Source organism: Lycorma delicatula, chromosome 12 (genome assembly GCF_047948215.1).
Source record: "Lycorma delicatula isolate Av1 chromosome 12, ASM4794821v1, whole genome shotgun sequence".
Taxonomy (NCBI): domain Eukaryota; kingdom Metazoa; phylum Arthropoda; class Insecta; order Hemiptera; family Fulgoridae; genus Lycorma; species Lycorma delicatula.
In genome coordinates this window covers 3657619-3680449 of record NC_134466.1, presented here as the reverse complement: position 1 = coordinate 3680449, position 22831 = coordinate 3657619, and the positions used below count along the sequence as shown (strand labels likewise).

The window sequence follows — 22831 nt, the reverse complement described above, 5'->3', positions numbered from 1 at the left end:
GATATGTCATATGTGGTACTTATTTTCATTGGTTCCAGGGATATAGGAAAATGAAATTTTAATTAATGAAGTATTGGATCTTACAAGAGAAAGGCACATCGATTCAAATCAGACTTCATTTTCTTTTTGCAACCTTTTTTAAAAATTATATTGATTTATTAATAATTATTACCTCTGAATGTAAAAAAAGATTTGCAATAAATAATAATATATATGAAAAAATATCAGAAGTTATTAATGAAATAAAATTTTATGTACTTTTCATTTTAAAAAAAATGTGTATGTGTAATTTATCAGGCGTACAAGGAAGTTATGTAGTGTCCACATCAAATTTTTTGTTTATTCTGAACCAGTAAATATCCTTTTCTTCTTTATATAATAGTATAGATTGTATTCTCCTATTATATATATTTTAGTAACATATATATTAATGAGTTTAGAGTTACAGCGAGCTTCAGCTGCTCGGCAATATTGAATATACTATCCTTCGACAATGAATAGCTGTTGAGAGATCAATTAACTTTATTTTCTGAAACGAGCAATGGGCAATGCAAAAAATACTTAAGGCTTAAAAAAGCTAATCAACATACTTTTTTATATAATTATGTAATAAAAATGTAAGTGGTGTAAAAAAGGAGCTATCTGACCGTTATAATTACTTAACCGAAATCTGAAAATTACTTGTTAAGACTACTAGTTTACAAAACTGATTCTAGTGAACGATAATAATGATCGATATTCAATTAATCAGCGCAGTATAGAAGATGGGCTACTAAAACGTGAGGTTTAGCGTCTCGGCCTTTCACCCAGAGGTCCTGGGTTCGAATCCCGGTCGGGCATGGCATTTTCATACACGCTACAAATCATTCATCTCATCCTCTGAAGTAATGCTTAACTGTGGACTCAGAGGTTTAAAAAAAAAACGTGAGGTTGTGTTTGAACATGTGTAAGTTTGTATAAGTACGAAACCAAAACTTATGCATATTATGTGAACGATATTTAGTTTAGAATGTAAACTAAGCTAAACGATGATTACGGGAGATATATTTGATCCTATTTGGACATAAAACCCGTATTTGATGGTTTGTCAAAAGTGAAATTATTGTGAACATAACCATACTTTTATGATGTTTTGATTATCGTATTTTATTTAAGTTTTGTATAAACATGAGCGGTATATTATTTTTTCGTCGCGAATTTTTGAGTGATTTAATATTTTTGAAAGTTTTAAATAAATCATTGTATCGCAATTCATGTTTCGTTAAACGTAATTATTCTTTTAAAAGTGCATCAGAATTGAAAACAGATTATGAAAACTATGTAGCTTTTAAGGAATTGAGGAATAATTTTAGAGAAAAAGTGATATATCATTCGTTTTATAAATATGAAGATTTTTTGCTTCAAAAAAAGAAAGAGATTCGAAGAAGTAAATCAGAAGAGAAAAATCTCAGTAGGATTTCTTTAGCTCCAGCCTCATTGAAATATATTTTAGAGGATGACAATAGATCTTGTTTAACTACTAATGAGCAAAAGGATGAATTAACAAAAAGTGAAGAAACCAATTCCGTTGTGTTACCGTATAATGTATCTAAAGTAAAAGTGTCAGGTACCGATGATGTGAATTTTAATAATGCTGATGAATGCAACTTTCCAGAGAATGAGAAAGAATCAGTGAACTGTTTGTATAAGGAAAGTGATGTTCATAACTTAAAAGACAGTAAGATGTTTATTTATAATTTACACACACATGTTTATATTTTTTCTTAAAATTTATTTATTATTTTCTATTTTTCAGATTTCATTATGTTTGGTTACTTAAGTGCTAATTGCTTTTAACAAAGTAGTATTGTCTTTCAAATAATTTAAAAAAAATTAGTTTAAGTCAGTTTATGTAAGAGAAAGATATTTGACTGGTAGCTTTAGTTAGGTATGGTAGCTGGGGAATGCTTTGTAGCCTCAATACTTAGGAGAGTTTCCATTGTTATCATGAATATGAATTTAATTGTGTTTAATCCAAAATTATTTAACATATTGGTCTGTTTGAACTGCCATTCTGACATTGTCAAATATTTTATTTAGTTTTTCTGAATTTTATTTATATTTAATGTGTATTCTTTATTGTATTAATAAGGAAATATTTTATATTTGTTTTCTCTCAAGATTTAGTTGAAGCTGTGCTGCTATTTTTTTAATTTTCTAATCAAAAGACAACTTTATTTCATTTTTTCTAGTTGCATCAATAATAACAGTCATTAGCAACCTAAATAAAGGTAAATGATCATAAATAATTAGACAATATACACCAAACATTGAATAAAAAACTGGAACATGAATAAAAATGAGTAATAAATAGTAGAACATCACCATTTGACTATTTTCACTGCTCACACAGTATTTCATAACTAACCTCATGTAAGAAAAATCGCTATATTGTGTTCTCCATCTTACTATCACATAGAAATTGCAACAGTCTTTTGGTGTATTTCTTTCGGTTGAGTAAAATACTGTAAAATACCAGATTTGGCACCTTGCGATTTTTACTTCTTTCCACAATTAAGAGGAATGTTTAATTTCACCACAGATGATGAATTGAATGATGCAGTGTGATTGTGGATCAAGGAAATACTGCAGTATTCTTTAGTGATGGAATGAGAAAATTTGTTTACCGTTGGGAGAAATGTGTAGCTTTTAATGATTATAAGTGGAAAAATAAATAAGTTTTTTGTAGCAAATAAAATGTACTTTTACAATATTTGTTTGATTTGACTATCTTTTTTCATTTGTCGGTTTTGAAGGACTGTATGTTACATTTCAGCTACCCCTTGCATTACTTATATTTAGCATAATTTACATTTACTTTAACATTATTTCACGTGTTTACATCTTAAGTATAATTATTTTGGTCTTTTTAATCTTGCATATTAACTACTTATAATTAATTGTATATCTTGTGATGCTTCTTTGTTCAAAGTTTTACTGTGGTTTCCCTTGATTCATCCATGCAAATATTGATCAGTTCCTTTTTTTTCTGTGGAATAACATACCACAAAATTTAATATTTATTTATATATAACTATGTCAAAATTTATACTTTTATAGAGATCTCTGCTTGATCAAAGCCTTTTTTTATATAATTTAATGAAAAATATAATTTAAAGTTATAGAGCGATATGTTTGTCCTCTCAGTTACACATATAAAAATTAAGGGATTGATGCAAAACCCACCAGGTTGGTCTAGTGGTTAACGCGTATTCCAAATCAGCTGATTTGGAAGTCGAGAGTTACAGCATTCAAGTCCTAGTAAAGCCAGAGTTACTTTTAAACGGATTTGAATACTAGATCGTGGATACTGGTGTTCTTTGGTGGTTGGGTTTCAATTAACCACACATCTCAGGAATGGTTGAACTGAGAATGTACAAGACTACACTTCATTTACACTTATACATATCATCCTCTGAAGAATTATCTAAGTGGTAGTTACCGGAGGCTAAACGGGAAAAAGAAAGTAAAAAGAGATTGATGCAAATTCGTGCATCCTTCTGAATTTTCATCAAAAAAATTGCTCACCGGGTTTTAAATATTTAAAAAATAATAATATTTCTCTAAAATCAATCAGATAATTTATCGATCATAACCATAGTGGTATTTACCATGTGTAATGTTGTTCCGTCATATTATCACAGAAATTTTATTCTGATTCTCAAGAATGAAAACCAACCTTACTACAGGAGTGAGAAGTGAAGTGGTTTCCTTTTTGCCGTCTCTAAATCAAATATATGGTTACATATCTGCATAAGAACGTTAAAATGTAGGTGGTATTCATCTTAACAAGTGATACCTATCAGTTTTACCACGAAATGCTCTTGCAATTGCCTGGTTGGATTAAGGGAAACTGTGGTAAAACCTTGATCAGAATATCATAGAATACATGATTAAGAAACAATACGGAATATATTTTATTTAAAAGAAAATTTTCTAATTCTATTTTAAATGGTTTGGTAATTTATTTAAGAATAATAAAGCAACCACTTTATTGTAAGCTGAATTATTGTTCTTTAATTATATGAAAACATTGCTTGGTTGTCTGGTTATGTGTAGATAAGGTTTTTTTTTTAATGAGCGACTACAGTTTTTAAACACATTGTTAATTAGGTTTATTTGAGGTACCAAACAATGATCTGAGACTCCGCATTTTTTTGTCTTGAAAATGTATGTATTCTGACTTTTTTTTGGAAATCCCAAGAGGTGATATTTTACTTCAGAAGGGAAGATATAAATAAGTAAATATAAAGGGAAAATATAAGCTTAATAAATATTTTTAATAATCACTGTGGCTTAATGTTTTACTTAAATGCTTCAGTGGAAAATAACTTGGTTAGGGATATACCATTAATTGAAATTCTGTTTAGCATATATCTGAGAAGCAGAATGAAATGTTATGTGTATTTAAATGGTTAAGATACATTCATTGAATAATTATTTGAACTAGTAGCGTAAAAATTAGAAGTACTTTTATATAATTATCATCAGGTATGGATTTAATTTTATAACCTGTGATGAGGGTAATAAATGGTTCTTGATTTTGAGGCATTAATTAACAATAAGAAAAGCGGAAGGGACTGAGGAGACTTCCCTGCAGCATTAATATTCTACATGTTGAAGTGAGGATCTATGTTTTACATGTGAATTATCAAAAGATAAAATTTCAGCCGCCTGTTTATGATCAGTTACTGTAATCAATGTAAGCAAATCTACTTATAACATTGCTACTAAGTTTTTCATAATAAAAAAATGTAAAAGTTATATATAATAACTTTTATCTGCGATATTAAAATTATTTTTGGTACTTATGTATTAACGCCACCGCAGCTACAGCTTTATTTAAAAACAAAGTAGTCAATCGGATTTTGGTGGAAAATGAACAGTCTCTTTATTAATTTTAATAAATGGTTATTTATATTTATTTATTTTATAAATATAATTTAACCAAACTTAACCTACGCTTGCATCGTGTATAATAATAATTTGATTATTTAAATAATAAATAATTACTGAATTTATTAAATAAATATAAAAAAATTATGGTGTTAATTAGTCAAGGTTAGCGAGCGTAAGTTAAGTTTGGTTAAATTGTATTTATAAAATAAATATTTATTTATTTATGTTAAACTCTATATCCGCCCATTTTCCACCGAAATTCGATTGACTACTTTTAAATAAAGCTGTAGCTGCGGTGGCGTTAATACGTAAGTACCTTATTTTTGACTGACTTTTCAGATACTAAACATATATCTAATAAAAAATGGATGAAAGATTATGACATATTTGAGGAAGAACAAGATTCAGATGAGGAATTATTAGAATTTAATAAACGATCTGAATATGGTACACCAGACAGTACTATACCAATGAGCAATGTTCCTTGCGGCGGTTGTGGTGCCCTTATACATTGCCAAGTAAGTTAATTCTCAGATGAGTTAAAAGAAAATATTTTTGTTATACTAAAATCAGATAAAACATGTATGCCGTTGAAAAATATAATAATTCAGTTGAAAAGTATATAACCGTTAATAATTTTAAGTAAATAAAAGACCCGGCTAATAAATTTTTAAAGATTACAAAAAGTTTAATAACAAATTATAAGACAATTTTGGATTATGATTATAAATTGTAGTCTCGCACTAGATTATATCAATTTAAACCATTTGCCCTGAAACTTACTGGTCTTCCTAAAATACACAAGCAAGGTAACCCAATGCGTTCGTTAATTAAATATAAATCTGTACCTTGTTATTTTATTACAAAAATAATCGATAAGATACTTAGATCTAAGATTGATTTACCATATAAATATATTATTATATAATATAATATTTTCTTAGCCAAAACTGTAAGTGGGAGTGTAATGTGACAAGGTGAATCGTCATGATGCAGCATCCAGTTGTCTTTGATGGCTGGTCTCACACAAGCAACTCTTTTCCGCAGTCTCTCAAGAATTTTTCAGTAAGCATATTGATTTACAGTCTGTCTTGTAGGTAAAAACTCATTATGGACAATACCATTACTAATCGAAAAAACAAATTAGTGTGGTTTTGATTTTTGATTTCCTCATTTTAGCATTTTTGTGATGTGGTGAGTTTGAAGTGTGCCACTCCTTGCTTTGTCGTTTTGATTCTGGGTTGTACTCAAATAAACAAGTTTCATCACCAGTAATAACATTTTTTAGAAAATCAGGTTCAGTATCAATTCACTCTAGAAGATCACGGCGCAATTCCACCCTGTTGTTTTTCTGTTCAACGGTGACGCTTTTAGGGACCAATTTTGCATAAAATTTTTTCATGTCCAATTCGTTTGTCAAAATTTGACAGACTGTGGTATGGTTCAAATTCAATTGTTTTGCAATCATTCTGATAGTTAATCACCAGTTGTATCTTATCAAGTTTCTGATTCGCTCAATAATGTCGTTACTTTTTGATGTTAACGGTCTTACAGAGAGTTGATCGTCCGCAACTGATTCCCAGCCCTCTGAAAATGCTAAAACGTGAGCACATGACAGAACGTCATCTCCATACACCTTTTCAATTTTTAAAAATTTTAGTATCATTTTCTCAGAGTTTAACACAAAACTTGATCGAACAACATTGCTCATAATTAGTATCACTCATTTTTGTAACACAACAAAAACTTGTTTCACGAAACGTTTATTGACGTCTCATGTGGCAACAACAAACTAAAAATATTAATACCTAATATAAATCAGCTGTTCATGTAACCATATGTTTACTAGTAACTTTACAGTGTTGCCACTTTGGCTGCTAAAAAATATTAGTCTCATTACTTAACTTACAGATCTCGTATATTCCCTAGTATTCTTGTAGATCATACAATTTATATAAAAAAGATAAACTAAAAAATAATAATGAAATCCAAAATCTATTGATAATTTTCTCACCTTTATTAGAACCATATGTCAACAAAACTACTTCTAATTTAATAATGCATATTATAAATAAGAGAATACTTTACTGATGGAGATTTCCTTTATCGAACGTCATCTCTCAAATTTATTTGCAGAAATTTGAAAATAAGATAAAATAGTTTATGCTATTACTCATATACACAAAATTCTATTGTGGGTTCGATATGTTGATTACATTTTGGTTATCTTTGAACTTGTTATAAATGATGAACATCTTATAATAATGAAAAACTATCATGATAATTTAAAATTTACATTTGAAACAGATAAGTGCAGAAAAATAAGTTTTTTAGATGTTAATATTAAAATCAACAAAAAGTATCATATCAATATACAGAAAATCTACAACATGTAAAATAACTATTAATAGAAAATCTAATCGCTCATGGTCACCCAAAATTGATTTATTTACAAAAGTGTTAAATAGAGCGATACATTTCACACAGAACAAGAAAAAAGTGGATGTAGAAATAAATATTATAAAGAGTATTGCAGTAAAAAATGGATGTAAAGCCTAAAAAACAAAATCTAAAAACGTAACAACGTTGTAACCTATAAATAATATATATAACACTGATAATATCTGTATAAAATACTCTTGTACTAATAATATTATTGAAAATTTAATTAATCATTTATAATGATGAAAAATATAAGTCCAACAAGCATATAATAAAACATTTAAAAAACCATGTTAATAACGATTTTAATCATTTATGTGGTATTTATAAAATAATAAGTAATGATTGTGATAAAATTTGTATTGGAAAAACTAATAGATCATTTAAAGTAACATTTTTAGAATATTTTATAAACAATAAATTGGATTTTTCTAATGTTGCCGACCATCTAATAGTGAATAAACACTTTATTACTGACACAGAATCTAATTTAAAAATAAGTCGCAAAAGAAAATGATAATAAAAAATTGAACATTTTAGAAAAATATCATATATATAAATAGAGATAGAAATTTGGCTTAATCAGTCTGCAGACAGAATTTGATAATGATACTCTTATCAAAGCTGCTATAGATAGCAGCACTTTTGTCAATATTAGGTAAAGTGTACATTGTATTAAATACAGTGTTGTATTTAGTGACTGGCCACAAAAATGTTTAAAAAAATACAAAACGTTTTAATGTTTTTCAATTTTTAATTATTTGACACGTATATCATGTCTTATTTGTAATTATATTAATGTTTAGCATTTTATTGTGTAATTAATTTTTAATTTTAATTAACTGATGATGAGGAATTTCCTCGAAAATGCTTTTGATATGTAGAAAAGAAAGAGAAAAATAATAAAATAAGGTAAGAGCTCTTATTGATTCTGTACTTTACTGTATTGTGCTGAATTTTGTTTATGCTTTTGGAAATATATTATATATGAAACATTTAATCATTTTGATCTTATTCTGAATGCCAGACGTTTCTGTGCCTAACTTTCTCTATTGTGTGGTGCTAATTAATACACTATTTTTAATTTAGCGTCTACTTTATGGAATAGGAAATGTAGTTGAGGTCATCGGTCAGTCTTACAAGTTGATAGTTTACACGACATTAATCAATTACTCTTACATTCTCCTTTCCAGGAGAATGTTAGGAAACTGGACTTTCGGTTAGAGTTGCCCACTTCGTTTGGTGCTTTATTTTGCAACAAAGAATGATTTTTTGAAAAAAATATTAACTAAAGAACATTTTTCAGAAATTATTACAAATTTTGTAGCTTCACCTCAAAATGAAGAGTGAAACTGCTGGTTACAAGAAAATGGTCCTACTTATAAATTAAGTACTACGATATTTAACTTTATGAACATTGTATTTCATGGCTTCCATAGGAAACCTTGCATATGGTATCCTTTCTACATGTTCTACTGAATCTTTATATTAGATTTCAATTGAAGTGGTATATCCAGTCTGGAAATATCAAATAAAAAACAGGCTAACATTTAAACATTCATCCAGAATATTCCAATGCAAAAATTATGTTTCTTTTTTTGAGTGGAAGAGGTCATGAAACATCAAGACCTACAAAAACTCCATGATGCGAAATTATACCTTATTAAGGCATATTTCCTTATGTAGTAGAATTATGTATCTGAGAAAGTAAAAAAAAATCATTTTGTGACTCAACCAACATTTAATCATTGTTTTCATTTTTTTTTCTTAGATATTCATTTTTGTGGTTTAATACGCATGATTTTCATTTAAATTTAGTGTTTGCTTTATCCTAGAATTTTTTTTAATGAATTTTGTTATTAACTTTTATTATAATAGTATTATTACATTTTTTGATTTATTTTAGGATCCAGGTATACCCGGATATTTACAGAGTGAAATATTTTCATCATGTACTGTGCAAGATTTACGTAGTATAACCTGTCAAAGATGTCATTTTATGAAAAATTATAATTCAGCTTTATCTGTTTCTGTGGATAATATTCAGGATCGACAGAAACAGATAAAGCTGTATTATAAATTTTATAACGTTTATTATCAAAAATTAAAAATGAAGAAGCGTTAGTTATTTTAATGGTGGATATTACTGATTTTCCTTGCAGTATATGGCCTGGAATACTTAATATAATTGGTCAGTATATTTTATAAAGATTAAAAAAAAAATTATTTTACACGAGAACTATCTTGAAAGTAAGATTGTTCAGTATTTTTCTTTTGCAGATGCCGGTTGACCGGTTTTATTCAAACTCGATCTTCTATAAAGTGGCCATAAAGTCCCCTTATATTTATAGGAATAAACATTTGTTTAATATATTTACTGATAAAACTTAATTTAAATTAGATCTGTGTATGCTCTTCCATTGTCTGCCCGCATTTTTTCAATCACCAACTGTGTTTAGACATTCTTTCCCATGTTGAAAAATAAAAATTATACAGTCTCTAACAGCAGTTTTCAATTCATCAATGCACCTTAGTTGAAAACAGGAAATGTTTTCTTGAATATGCTCCGATGGGAGTTGTCACCGGTTGTTAAATCTGGATTTGTGTGCAGCCACTGAATTCTGTGTCCCTACTGATCCACTGTTCTTCAAAATGTTCATTATAACGTTTTTTAGTGACTGAATATAATTAGTTGGAGCTACATGTTGCTGAAACCAATGGGTTGCTTTAGTGATGAACTTGTCATTACAGATCAGCTGATTTTGAAGTCGAGAGTTCTAAGGTTCAAATGGTAGTAAAGGCAGTTACTTTTATATGGATTTGAATACCGGTGTTCTTTGGTGGTTGGTTCCAATTAACCACACATCTCAGGAATAGTCAACCTGAGACTGTTCAAGACCATAGTTCATTTACATTCATACATGTCATTCTCTGAAGTAATACCTTGCTAAACAGAAAAAAAGAGCTACATCTTGCTGCAAAATTACAGTTAATTACATATCAATTAATCAAAGCCAAAGAATAAAATAATTTCAAACATGTTGAGTAATGAAATGCAGTTAAAACTACCTTTAAAAAAAAATATTGTCGTAATAGATGAATTTCAGTATCGTTGTCTACATCATTATCTGCCCAGTGTAATTGAATTGAGAGAAAAATAAAAATTCGTTTGATCCCCAGACAACCTCTTGACCAAGTGATGTTTCTGTAGTCAAAATTATACTGTATTTAGAGAGTATAGTTGCTAAAAAAAAATCAAAACTTTTGGAAAAAAAAATTTGGATTTGAAATCTAGATCGTGGATACCATTGTTTTTTGTTGGTTGGGTTTCAATTAACCACACGTGACAGAAATGGTCCACCTGAAACTGACTACAGCCCATTTACATTCATACATATCATCCTCTGAAGTGATGAACCTTACAGTGATTCCAGAGGCTAAACAGAAAAAGAAGTAGAAGTATTTGCTAAATTTCATGGTTTTAATGTTTTACTGTTAAGTAAAACTATATATTTAAGATATACTGGTTAATTATTGCATGGCAGTGTTTTTTTGTAATTTATAGTATCAAGAATTTGTCAGAGATTAGATTTAATGACATCATTTTGAAATTTAGATCGTACAACATATAACTGTGTGTTTATTAATTAGTAGTTGAAGGAGACTTTTCAGTAATTTAAAAAAAAAATATTTTTGTAGGTAGAAAGAGGCCATTATTTTTAATTGGCAATAAAGTTGATCTTTTAGTCGGCGATAGGAAAGGTTGGATTCATAGAGCTAAGCAGTCGCTTCAAGCAGCAGTTCCTAAAAATGCAAATGTTATTTATACGTCTTTAATATCTGCTAAAAGTGGTTTCGGTGTTGAAGAATTAATTAATCAGTTGTATAATGTATGGGAATATAGAGGTAACTTTAATCAGTTTTTAATTGATTTACTCTTATTTTATAACAAACAGTTTGATAATTAAGTTGATATAACACTTTAAAAAATATCTATAGATCTAAACGTGTTCAGTCCTTAAGTCTGTCAACCACCAGTTTTCAGAAAATATTTTGGAATATTCAAATATGAGGTACTATCCAAAAGTTCATCAATCATTATATTTGGATCTTATTTATTGGTCCACCTTCAAAGTAGTTCAATTGGGAGCTCAGACACGCTAATTTCCAGTTCTTCTGTGTTGAATTAAATAATCTTGAAAGATTCTTTTGGTGAATGTGTTTAACACTGCCTGTGTGTGATTCTGCTTGAATCATGTCAAATTTTCCATTCTTCAACTTGGGAAAGAGAAAGGATTCAGATGAATACAGTGGATGAAGAATAACCATTGTGTTGGTTTGAATGTCTTTTTTAAATTCAGGGTTTTATAAAAAAAAATATTAAAATTTTTTTTTGATACTTTGACTGGTTCTAACCAGTCTCTAAGCTTCGCTATGTAATGTTATTTTAATTAGTATTATTTAAAATTCATTGACAGAGAAAGGTTGTTTCCATGTAAGAAAGTTTTCTAATTTTATTTTGTTTTATTGATAAATTTATTAAAAAGGACCTTTCTTTTAAGCCAAAGTATTATGTTGTTGAGTTACTTGAAAATAGTTTTATTGACAGTGCTTTAATAGAGCTAGTGGATATTGTTATTGTATCAAAAAAAAAGCTAACAACAAAGTTGTTATTCTTTCCTGGCGTTGGCTATATATTCATATGTGGTGAAAATATAATGATACATGATACTTTGTTGAATGAAAGAAAAGAAAAAAAATTCAACTGAAAATTTTACAACCAATAAAATATTACCTAAGAATTGTTTTTTGGGGTGGGGATGAATTATGATGAAACTTTATTGTATATTTAATTAAATTAAAAAAGTTTTAAAAAATTCAGAAAATTTATATTTTTAAACATTGATCTGCCTCTTTCTTTCAATATTGGCCCCAAAGTATTATTGTTTTTTGGCCTTGCAGTACTACTACGCTTAGGAAGACATAAAAAAATTCTGTTTAAAGGTATGCAGTTGAGAAATTTGACCCTCAACCCCCCCCCACACATTGGAGATATTGATCCCAAAATTTTACTAACAAATTGCTTCATAAACACTTGTCTACAAAATTTCATCAAAATTATTTTATCCAGTCAAACATTATTAAGCTTCCAACATACAACACCCTTATGTACATATGTACAAACCCTTCACTTTTTTTTTGTTTTTTGGGGTCCTGGATCATGAAACATTGAGAAATGCAAAAAAATCCCATACTCCATTTTTTTGAATGATTATCATACTATCCTTTTTGCACCGTAGCTCTAGAGTTATGGTGCCAGGAAGGTAGCAGCTCTTCTATTTAACAAAGTAAGTACATTTATAAATATGAACACAGAGATAAGTTAACTTTTTTAATTTTCCAAATATCACTCTACATGATTCATACTTAATAATCTGATGCTCCATTTCTATTTCTTTCTTTTCTTTTTCTATGAGAAGTCATATTTTTCATTCTGTTAACCCATTTGTGCTCACTGTCAAAATTTATCAACTTTGTACATTTTGTTTAATTTCAATTGAGTAAATGATATAATAATAATTGTTATATTTTACTGTTGTGTGTTGGTCTACTGTAACGTGATACCATGCAAAATCTCTTTCCCATACTATACCATCAATAACTCAACATGACACACCATTCAAGGTATGTTTGTTTTTTATGTATATCTTACTAATTTTTGTGTAATCGTAATACATTATTCTGTCGTTGAATACAGTTAGTTTCCTTACTGTTTCCTTATTATCAGAAATATGATTATTATCATATTTCTGATAATAAATTGTGACAATCGGTAGAAATTGGATGTCTACATCTGTTAACAGTGGGTTTCAACCACTAGAGGTCATAATCTAAAACGTTTTTGGTCATTTCCTGTCCAGATTCATGATAGAGGAAATTTTGAGCTTTATCTTTGTTAAGAGAACAGTCTCTTTATTAATTATAATAAATGGTTATTTATATTTATTTATTTTATAAATATAATTTAATCATATTTAACCTTCGCTCGCTAACCTTGACTAATTAACACCGTAATTTTTTGAGTATTTATTTAATAAATTCAGTAATTATTGCAATTATTTATTATTTAAATAATCAAAACACTCCTGTTAATTAGTTAGTCAAGGTTAGCAAGCGAAGCGAGCGTAGGTTAAATTTGGTTAAATTATATTTATAAATATAAATAACCATTTATTAAAATTAATAAAGAGACTTTTGAAACTATTTTAAACTCTATATCGTCCCATTTTCTACCAAAATCCGATTTACTTTGTTTTTAAATAAAGCTGTAGCTGCGGTGGTGTTAATACATAAGTAACGAAAAACCAAACAAAAATAAATGCATTCACTGGACAGAAATGGGTAAAGATTTCTTAAATGAAAATTGTTCGCCACAGATTTTTTTAATAAATTTTTTGATGATGTAATATTTGAGTTTATCATTGAAAATTCAGTTTGTTATTATACTGAAAAAGGGAACAAATCATTTAAGTTATCGAAAAATGATATTCACCTTTTTATAGCCATTTTGTTTATTTCTGGATATAATCCTTTACCGCCAAGATGAATGTATTGGGTGACCGTAGTTAATGTACAAAATGCCTCGGTGTGTAGAGCCATGTCCCAGAATCGATTTGATGAGATCATTAGGTATCTCATGATATACACAATCAGAGCGATCATATCAATCAGATAATTAACAAAGACAAACATATCAATCATATACATATTAGAGAGATCATGAAGTATTGTGAATACGGAATATTTTTGTTACTACTTGAAATTGAAAAATGATGATCGCTTTGGAAAAATTTTGGAATATGTTGAATGATTGATTGATGGTGTAAATTTTTTCCTGGTGATGTTAACAAATTCGTGATGCTTTATAGGAGATATGGTGCCAAACAACATTTGCATGGTAGGCCAATTTGTTTTGGATACAAAATGTGGGCTGTTTGTGTCAAACTCAGACGTATTGTTCATGCGGAACCGCTTCAAGGTGCCTGTATGGGTAATGTATACTGGGTGTTGGGGGTTCAGTGGTTGTTGACCTCATTTCTAGGATTGGTGGTAATGACTTATTTTTCAATAACTTTTACGTCATTTTGCTTTACAAATGCTTTTCAACAGTACGGGCATCATGTAACAGGAATGGTGAGTTCAGATTGTGTAGAAAAGGCACCACTCCCAAAACCAGATTTGTACAATAAAGAAAATCGAGGCAGTTACCTCAGGTTCAGATGAAGTTACTAGAGTAACAATGGTAAGACACCATGACAATAACATAGTTACTGTTTTACCTATAATGAGAAATGTGTCACCAACTGGATTAACAATATGGAGCAATGCCCTGAAAAAAAATTGATGTCACCCATCCAGCTTGTATACAGCATTATAAAAATTTATGTCCGTAGTCGATCAAACAAATGAAAATATATCTAATTACTGAATCTATATAAGGAACAGAATTTGGTTCTAGCTGATGATACCTTTTTGTTTTAATGTATATGAATAATTCACGGCAACTATTTCACATCACACCTAAAGATTGAGCGGGTAACTTAGATCTACTAGCTTTTACTAGATATTTGGTCATATGTGGTCAATTTATACTTAGGTACATGTTCTGTAGTCCGAGCACTTACTGGGAGGCCAAGTAAAAATGTTTCTTCGTGCTAGAAGTATGGTGCGATGAAAAATCCAATTTTTTTAGAAAAAATCAAATCCTCATAAGGTGTATACAATGTGGGAAAGCAGCACAGAAAAAATGCAAAGTGGATCACCACATACACCGTGCAGAAGAATTTTACTCTGAATGTTGAAAGCCTGTAAATTTTGTCTCCCTGAATTTGTCAGGAATATCCTAAAAATTAGTAACTAGAATTTATGTATATAGTATCAGTTAAATTTTGTTGTTTTACTAATGTCTGGATGGCAAATTACTTAGCAAAGTTTATTTGTTAGTTTAGCATGTAGATTTTTGTTATCATCTTTCTATATTTTAAATTCAGCATTCATAGGATTTAGTCAAGTGAATGATTTATATAGTAGTAGCAGCAATTAAAGTCATTAAAATTTAAACATTTTTAATGATTATATGCGATATTTATGATTTAGACTGATTCTAAATTCAGTATTTCTGTTACGTTATATTTTATTTACATAGGTAGTCTGTTTTTCATCTTGTGTTTTGTCTAGTTTTTTACTAAATTACATTCTGTAATAATTGTAATACCAGAAAATTACACGAACAGGCAAATCTAATTTTAACATTATATTTTAACAACAGTTTAGGAAATTGGAAACAAAAAAAGATTAGGGCACAAATGGGTTAAATATTTTATTACAATTTTTAAAATATTGCAAAAGGATTAACGCACACGAACATGTTGGTTTTGTAATGAGTAATTTAATATTTTATCTGGTTATTTATAAGCAAATATTCAGAATATTTTCCTTCTACTACTTGATACTATGTTGATCTATAATAAATTTTTTTTTCCATATTCTGCGATTACTCCTTTGTGAGTAATTATCTTTTCATTTATACGGTAGCGCTGTTCAGCTGCTTTTTAAAAACCCTAGTTTTATTATAACTCTCAAGAAAATATTTAAGTGTAGTCATTGGGCTTGGAGATCTACTCTGCAACTGTGACGCTCCTTTTCTGTTAATTTATCACTGTAGATATGATTCAGCCGCATTTAAACCAAAGTGAGATAGTGATTGCAATCTTTTTGTATCAAAATATGTTTGTAATATTTTAACTAAATATTAAGTAAACAACTCTAACTACCTTATTCATAAATGAAGTTGCAATCAATTTTCTATTTTTGTCAGTTTAAAAGTTATTTAATTTTTCAGGACTTTTCAAAAATACTGAGTGAAAATACTGAGTTTTGTTATAATTGTTAGGAATTGAAAATTATTACTCTTTAAAAAATTAAATGAATTAGGTTTACATTAAAAATCTAATTAAATATAACAGGATTTTTTTGTAATAATAAATATAAAAATATTTTCTGATTGTTAAAATCATTTTAGATGCATAGAATTTAAATTTTCATATTATTCGTAAAGTATATTCTCTCATGAGATTTCTGTTTATTTATATATCTATAAATTAATAATTTTTCTTGCAGGCGATGTTTATCTGGTGGGCTGTACTAATGTTGGGAAATCAACGTTGTTGAAAACCAATTATTTTCTTTTTTTCTTCACAAAAAGTAATTGTAAAATCCTTTTGTAAGAATAAAAAATATAAAAACACTTATGCCCAATTTAATTGATAAATGTCAATTAATTTAGGTTTTTTTTCACTTGCTCCCCAAGATTCATAGAAAATAACAAATATAGCATTTTTATTACCTTTTGAAGTGTAATGATAAGTATTTTTTCATGAGTAGAGACTGATGATGGACATTTTAATAATCAAAATGGGTATGTAGTCTTTAGATTGTAAACAAAATTTGTGTAATCAGTTTTATTTGTATAATTGAAAATTTACATTATAATAATTATTTGTGAAATATTTTTTCAGAATTGTTATATTCTGTCCAGAAACGTTACCTGTGACGATATGTGAAACTGAAAAAGCAGATGCTCTATATGATGAATTTGTTGGTACGCCGATATTTGTCGTACCTTCCGGTGGGAAAAATAGATTAAAGGTTTGGCCTCCGATGAAATCCTCAGATGATGTTATTCTTCAAGGAATATCTTTTGATGAAAGTTGTGCAGATATTGTTTTATCAAATGCAGGTGTGTTTATATATAATTACAGACAGAAAACACGATAATAAATATACCAAATTAATAGCAAACTCGATATTAATTTACCTATTTATATTCAAATCCACCTTGGTTATCACATACCTTTGTCATAAATCAAAACTCATTGTTATTGTGATTACAATTAAGCCAGCTATCAAGACAGGTGCGATAAATTAAACAGTTCATCATTTTAAAAATTTACCTGTTCATTTTTTTTGTCAATATAATACTTTTCTAAATATTTCGGTCTTTCTATTATTTATTTCTTAATTTTTTTTTACAGGCACTCATTTTAAATGTGTCATCGTTGTTAACCTAATAAACTATAAAACCTACAAAGAATTTTAAGTGAGAAAGTTTTTCTTGATTTTTCTGTTCATTAATAAAAAATTAAATCAAAAAGATTTTCCAGGAATATTTATAATATTAAAAATTAAAAACCACGACTGCTGAAAAAAAAAACATTGCTCTTTTTGTTCTGGTTTGATTCCATCGTGATCTTGTATTATATTAGAAAATACTGCATTTGAATTTTGAAAATCGAACAGTTGTTGCAGAGATATTATATGGGGTGCTGTTATAGCACCCCATTGCACCTCCCAAAACAGTGCCCCAGGGGTATCCCATTTGTTACTAGTTGATGGTGATGATTGGTCCAGCCTCACACAACGTGCTTGCATTACTTTACCACTGTAGCCTCACAGATTTTAAATTAAAATTTTTAGTCTTGCTTGAGATGTGTTTTGTTATTTTTAGTAACAGTTACACTGATGGGAGTTTCTTGTGGCATTCGCATTGGTGGCATCCTGGATCAAGGTGATTGAAAGATGTCATATACCGTAGTTTATAAGATGACCTCTGGTAAAGCCCATCAGGGCTAGGTAGAGAGGTGATAGTTTGAGGGGTGTCTTCTACTAGGAGATCAGGGTCAGGAATGAATGGTTGCACTTGAATAGACATGTAACCTACTCTGATGGTACAGGAAGGTTAAATGCAATATAAGAGAGGAAGTAGGTTTCTCTATTTCACTCTGACGACTCATAATTCGTCTCGCCTCAACAACACCTTGAGGACAAACTTCATCGGTAAACTCACAGATATCAAGCTCCAAAAGGTCCCGACAAAAGATTACTCCTCAGCTAGTATTCAAGGATTTCAGGCATAGCTTTTATGTTAATACCACCCATATTAGGGAGACGCAACAGGGATCAACTGTGTTCATCACTAATTACTTCAACAAGTATCGTGCTATCCCTTAATTTCCTGATGTTTTTAGGTGAACCACTGAGCTTTATTGATCAAGAAATGTGAGACCTTTTGTAGCGAGCCTCGTTTCTGAAAGTGTGTTTAAGATCAACAAATCATACATTCTTTTATGTCAACGGTTAGCCTGTTCTCATCAACAGCATTTTTATCCTCATCAGAGAACGTATTTAAAAAGATGACATACTGAATAAGTAATTACAAAACTTCAAGAAAATGCATTTCACATAATTTCCATACATTTAATACAGTGCTATGTACAGAATTGTTACTATAAATCTAATCCTATTGTAAACTGTGTGTAAGATGGGTCCCGAAAATGTAGTAGACTTGCATCCAGAAAAATCAGAGGATGGAATCTGCATCTCCATTGTTCGACTACTACAAAAGAAAGAGGGGAACGAATTCTTTCTCGTATCGTAACCGATAATAAAACATGAATTTGATACATCAATGTCAAGTCCAAAATAACAGTCCATTCGGTGATGTCATTCAAATTCATCAAAGCTAAACAAAATACAAGCTGAGTCGGCTCAGACAGTTTTCTGGCCCAAAAATAGTGTCCTACTATTAAATTTCACAGACTCGGGGAAACTGTAATCAAAATGGAGATGTACTGTGAAATTTTTTTAAAATAAGGTAAATACTTAAAAATCAATGCTGTCACCAGGATTTCTTTTCTTCATGATAATGCATGCCTGTGCTGATAAGAAGTTTCATTAATACATTTGGGAAGTTTTTGATTTAACCTTACAGCTCAATCCAGTGGTTTAAAATCAGCACCGTTGTAATGAAATCTTGACAGATTTTTTTTAATAGGGTGTTAAAATGCTTGTTTCTTTCTAAATATTATAAATACATAAAATATTTAGGTGACTTACTAAAAATAGATGCGTGTACATATATAGACGGATAAACCTTTATTTATTTTTTTTACTATATTTTCCGTTTTTTTGGCTATATTTTTTTTAATGATTTATTGAAATGTGGCTCATATTAAATACAGGTATGAAAATTTAAATAATTTTTCATGTTCAAAGTTGTGTTGTTGAGTTTTACGGGTGTGTCATTTCTACTACAAAAGTTATATTCATGTGTGATTATGCAAGAGGCAAAAAAAAAAATTGGAAAATTTAAAGGATAAAATGAAATGAAATAACCTTTTTTAATTAATTTTATTTTTATAAACAATTATTACAACTTAAAGATTATGTATTCAGATGTCCACTTCTTATAAGTATTGATTATTAAAACCTTTTTGCTGAAGTTTCATTTAATTATCTGTGACATTTCAACAATAATGTTTGTGATCTCTTTACTAAAGTTACTTTTAAGTCCATCAATACTTCAAGGTTTATATTGTAGACTTTAAAAACCTTAAAGTAATTTCATGTATTTAAATCCACAAATCATGTTGGCTATCTATAGCCAACAAAGAACTGTTGTACTGTCTTGTTGAAATCAAGGTGAAACAACAATTTGTTATAACGGATTAATTATAACTGTTTTGATTATATTGTACAATCAAACTGCATTAGCAGTATTTTATACGATCATTCTTGTTATGGTCCAATTTTTACTTCGTTGTATGAAGTAAAGAAAATATTGTGATCTCAGAAAATTTTGGTTTTCAGATTTCAATGTAAATTTCCATTTTGACCATCCCTGAATCCATTTTGACTAGTTTTGGTGTAACCCCTGTATCTCGCATTACTCAAAAATGATTAGTCGTAGGATGTTGAAATATTGGACTTGGACTGTTGTAACATCTAGTTGTGCACCTCCCCTTTTGATTGCAATTGATTAATCAAAAGTTTCCAAAAAAGCAAAAAATATTTGGATTTTGGACTTTTTCTTAACTGCAGTAATAAGCCCTCATGGAGAGCTTTTCAACGAATATCAAGTAGTCTTTAATTTCATCGGTTCCAGAGTTATAGCCAAATGAAATTTTAATTAATGAAATTGGATCTTACAAGAGGAAGCACATCAGTTCAAATCAACTTCATCTCCATTTTTTGTTCAACTTTTTTTTTTAATTTAAATATATTAATTTATTAATAATTATTAACCTTTGATTGTAAAAAAATTACAAGTAAATAATTACTCAATAACAATAAAAAAAAAAGAAAAAATATGAGGTTATTTATTAGTAAAATAAAATTTTATGTACTTCTAATTTAAAAAAAATGCATATATGTAATGTAATAGATGTACGTGCAAGGAAGTCATGTAGTGTTCACATCAAAGTTTTTCAATTATGATTAGGTAAAACTTATGAAATGATGAATACATTTTTTGTGTAAAAAAGCTGCTCGTGAAGCTGTTATAGATTTTCTAATGTACAGTATTGGAAAATTTAATTTACTTACAAACCATTTAAGCCAAAATTTGCTTCATATGACATAGATATAAATTGCAAAGAGTAAGCTCATTTTGCAAAAACAACACAAAAATTTTTAATGATTTTTAATTAAGTAATTTTTAAATAAAGTAAAATTGATCAGCTAAAAATGCAAACCTTTTGATAATATTCTTCATAAACTTTATATAAAGATTTGTTAACTAATCTCGAATGACTTTGGTCATCAGGTTGGATTTAACAAAACAGGTGTGTAAACTGTTTTTGCCTTACTGGTAGGAATTTTTATGCTGAGGATGTTCTTTTAGTACTAATCCAGGTATTTGTTACATTACCGGTAAGTTTATGATTATGAAGATATGTATCTGTGAAAACTCCGCATAAATGACTTAAGAACAGTCACCATTTTTTAATATGATTTGCTGTAAATCATATAAACAAATTTTTAAAAATGGCAAGTTGTGCATCACTCTTCACGTCAAATAATATCAGCAATATGGCTGTGCAGTGGTACATATACAGACACACCTCCATAATCAGTATTGCCAACATTGCACGTACAATGTTGGCAAGACTGAAAGATTACCTGGTTTTTCATGCATAATATTATAATTGTAATTAATTTATTTTAGTTTCTTAATGTTTTATATTTTTTTATAATTATTTCCAGGCTGGATATCAATAACACCAAATGAAGGACAACTTTGTAAATTTCGATGTTGGACACCGGATGGTCGTGGAATATACGTTAGAAAAGTACCGTTAATGAAATATGCTGTTACCATTCACGGTCAACGCATTCGAAAAACACCAGCGTACTGTAGAAGATACCTTAAGGAAGCTGCAGACGATATTTAAATTAGAATTAATTTTTATAAAATTTAGTATCGTACATATAAAAACTTTTGTACAAAATAGTTTACAGATTTCATTTGTATTATTAATTTTGTTAAATAAATTTATTTAATAAATAGAATTATTAAATAAGTGTTCATTATTTTTCAATTAACATTTACATAACTTTGTTATGTACATTCTACCTTATCTTTTAAATGGAAAAACCCCGCAGTTTTTATAACATTTTTGAATACACAATTCTTAAATATCCTTCCCAAAACCTAACAGTTAAAGAGCTATACCTCATTTCAAAATGTACCCGTCAACAATATATACGATGTAAGTAAAACTTAAGTCCAGTGTTGTAATTTTACGAGGGTAAAGTCAGTTATTATCCGCAATGTAGTTATAAATTTTATTGCAATAAAAATAGGAAACTTACATGTACATCATTTTTCAACATAGTTGCATTTCAACGTATTTGGTCTATCGTTGCACAAGCTTCCTGATACATAAAAGGAAGTTTTCGGTTAAGCTGTGAGCGTGGAATGCACCATTTCTTTCACTGTTTCGTCTGAGGTAAATCGACAGTCCCTTAATGCCTCTTTGAGTGGACCAAACAAGTGGTAGTGAGAAGGGACAAGATCAGGACTATACAGAGGATGAGCCGGTATTTCAAAGTTGAGTTTCTGGAGCTTATCAGCAGTGTGTGGATGGGCATTGTTGTGCAACAACACAACACTTTTGGACTGCAGTCCTTGGCGTTTGCTTCGAATTGCAGGCTTCAGCTTGGCAGTGAGCATCTCACTGTAACGCGCACTGTTTATTGTCGTGCCCCTTTCCTCATAATTTTCCAGTTCTGGGCCTTGAGTCCCAAAAAACCGTGAGCTTCAGTTTTCCTGCGGACGGTTGGGTCTTGAACTTTTTTTTGCGGGGCTAATTTGGATGTTTCCATTCCATACTCTGCGGTTTATTCTCCGGCTCGTAATGATGGATCCGTGTTTCATCACCAGTCTATCTAAGATTCCCATTCATTACCGTAGCAAACCAAATGTTTTTGGCAGATGTCCAAGCACGTTTATTTTTGCGACTGTGTGAATTGTTTTGGAACCCGTCTTGCACAGACTTTATGAAACCAAAGTCTGTTGTAGATGATTTCATATGTAGAACAGTGACTAATT

The 22831-nt window shown here is 29.3% G+C and overlaps 1 protein-coding gene across 1 annotated transcript; it reads left to right on the top strand.

The window, feature by feature from the left end:
* Positions 1-412: 412 nt before the first annotated feature.
* On the top strand, positions 413-21714 carry LOC142333338 (uncharacterized). The gene is made up of 6 exons (XM_075380360.1): positions 413-1717; positions 5278-5456; positions 9287-9469; positions 14551-14654; positions 16959-17179; positions 21484-21714. Exons 1-6 carry the CDS (start codon positions 1168-1170, stop codon positions 21669-21671), a joined length of 1425 nt encoding a protein of 474 aa, XP_075236475.1. The 5' UTR covers positions 413-1167; the 3' UTR covers positions 21672-21714.
* Positions 21715-22831: the final 1117 nt, after the last annotated feature.

What these genes read in the sequence shown, in the direction of transcription:
- LOC142333338 (XM_075380360.1), top strand. Translation starts at nt 1,168, where the DNA reads ATGAGCGGTATATTATTTTTTCGTCGCGAATTTTTGAGTGATTTAATA. An exon ending in TGTTCATAACTTAAAAGACA is followed by an intron (nt 1,718 to 5,277) that starts GTAAGATGTTTA and finishes CTGACTTTTCAG; the next exon opens with ATACTAAACATATATCTAAT. An exon ending in GTGCCCTTATACATTGCCAA is followed by an intron (nt 5,457 to 9,286) that starts GTAAGTTAATTC and finishes GATTTATTTTAG; the next exon opens with GATCCAGGTATACCCGGATA.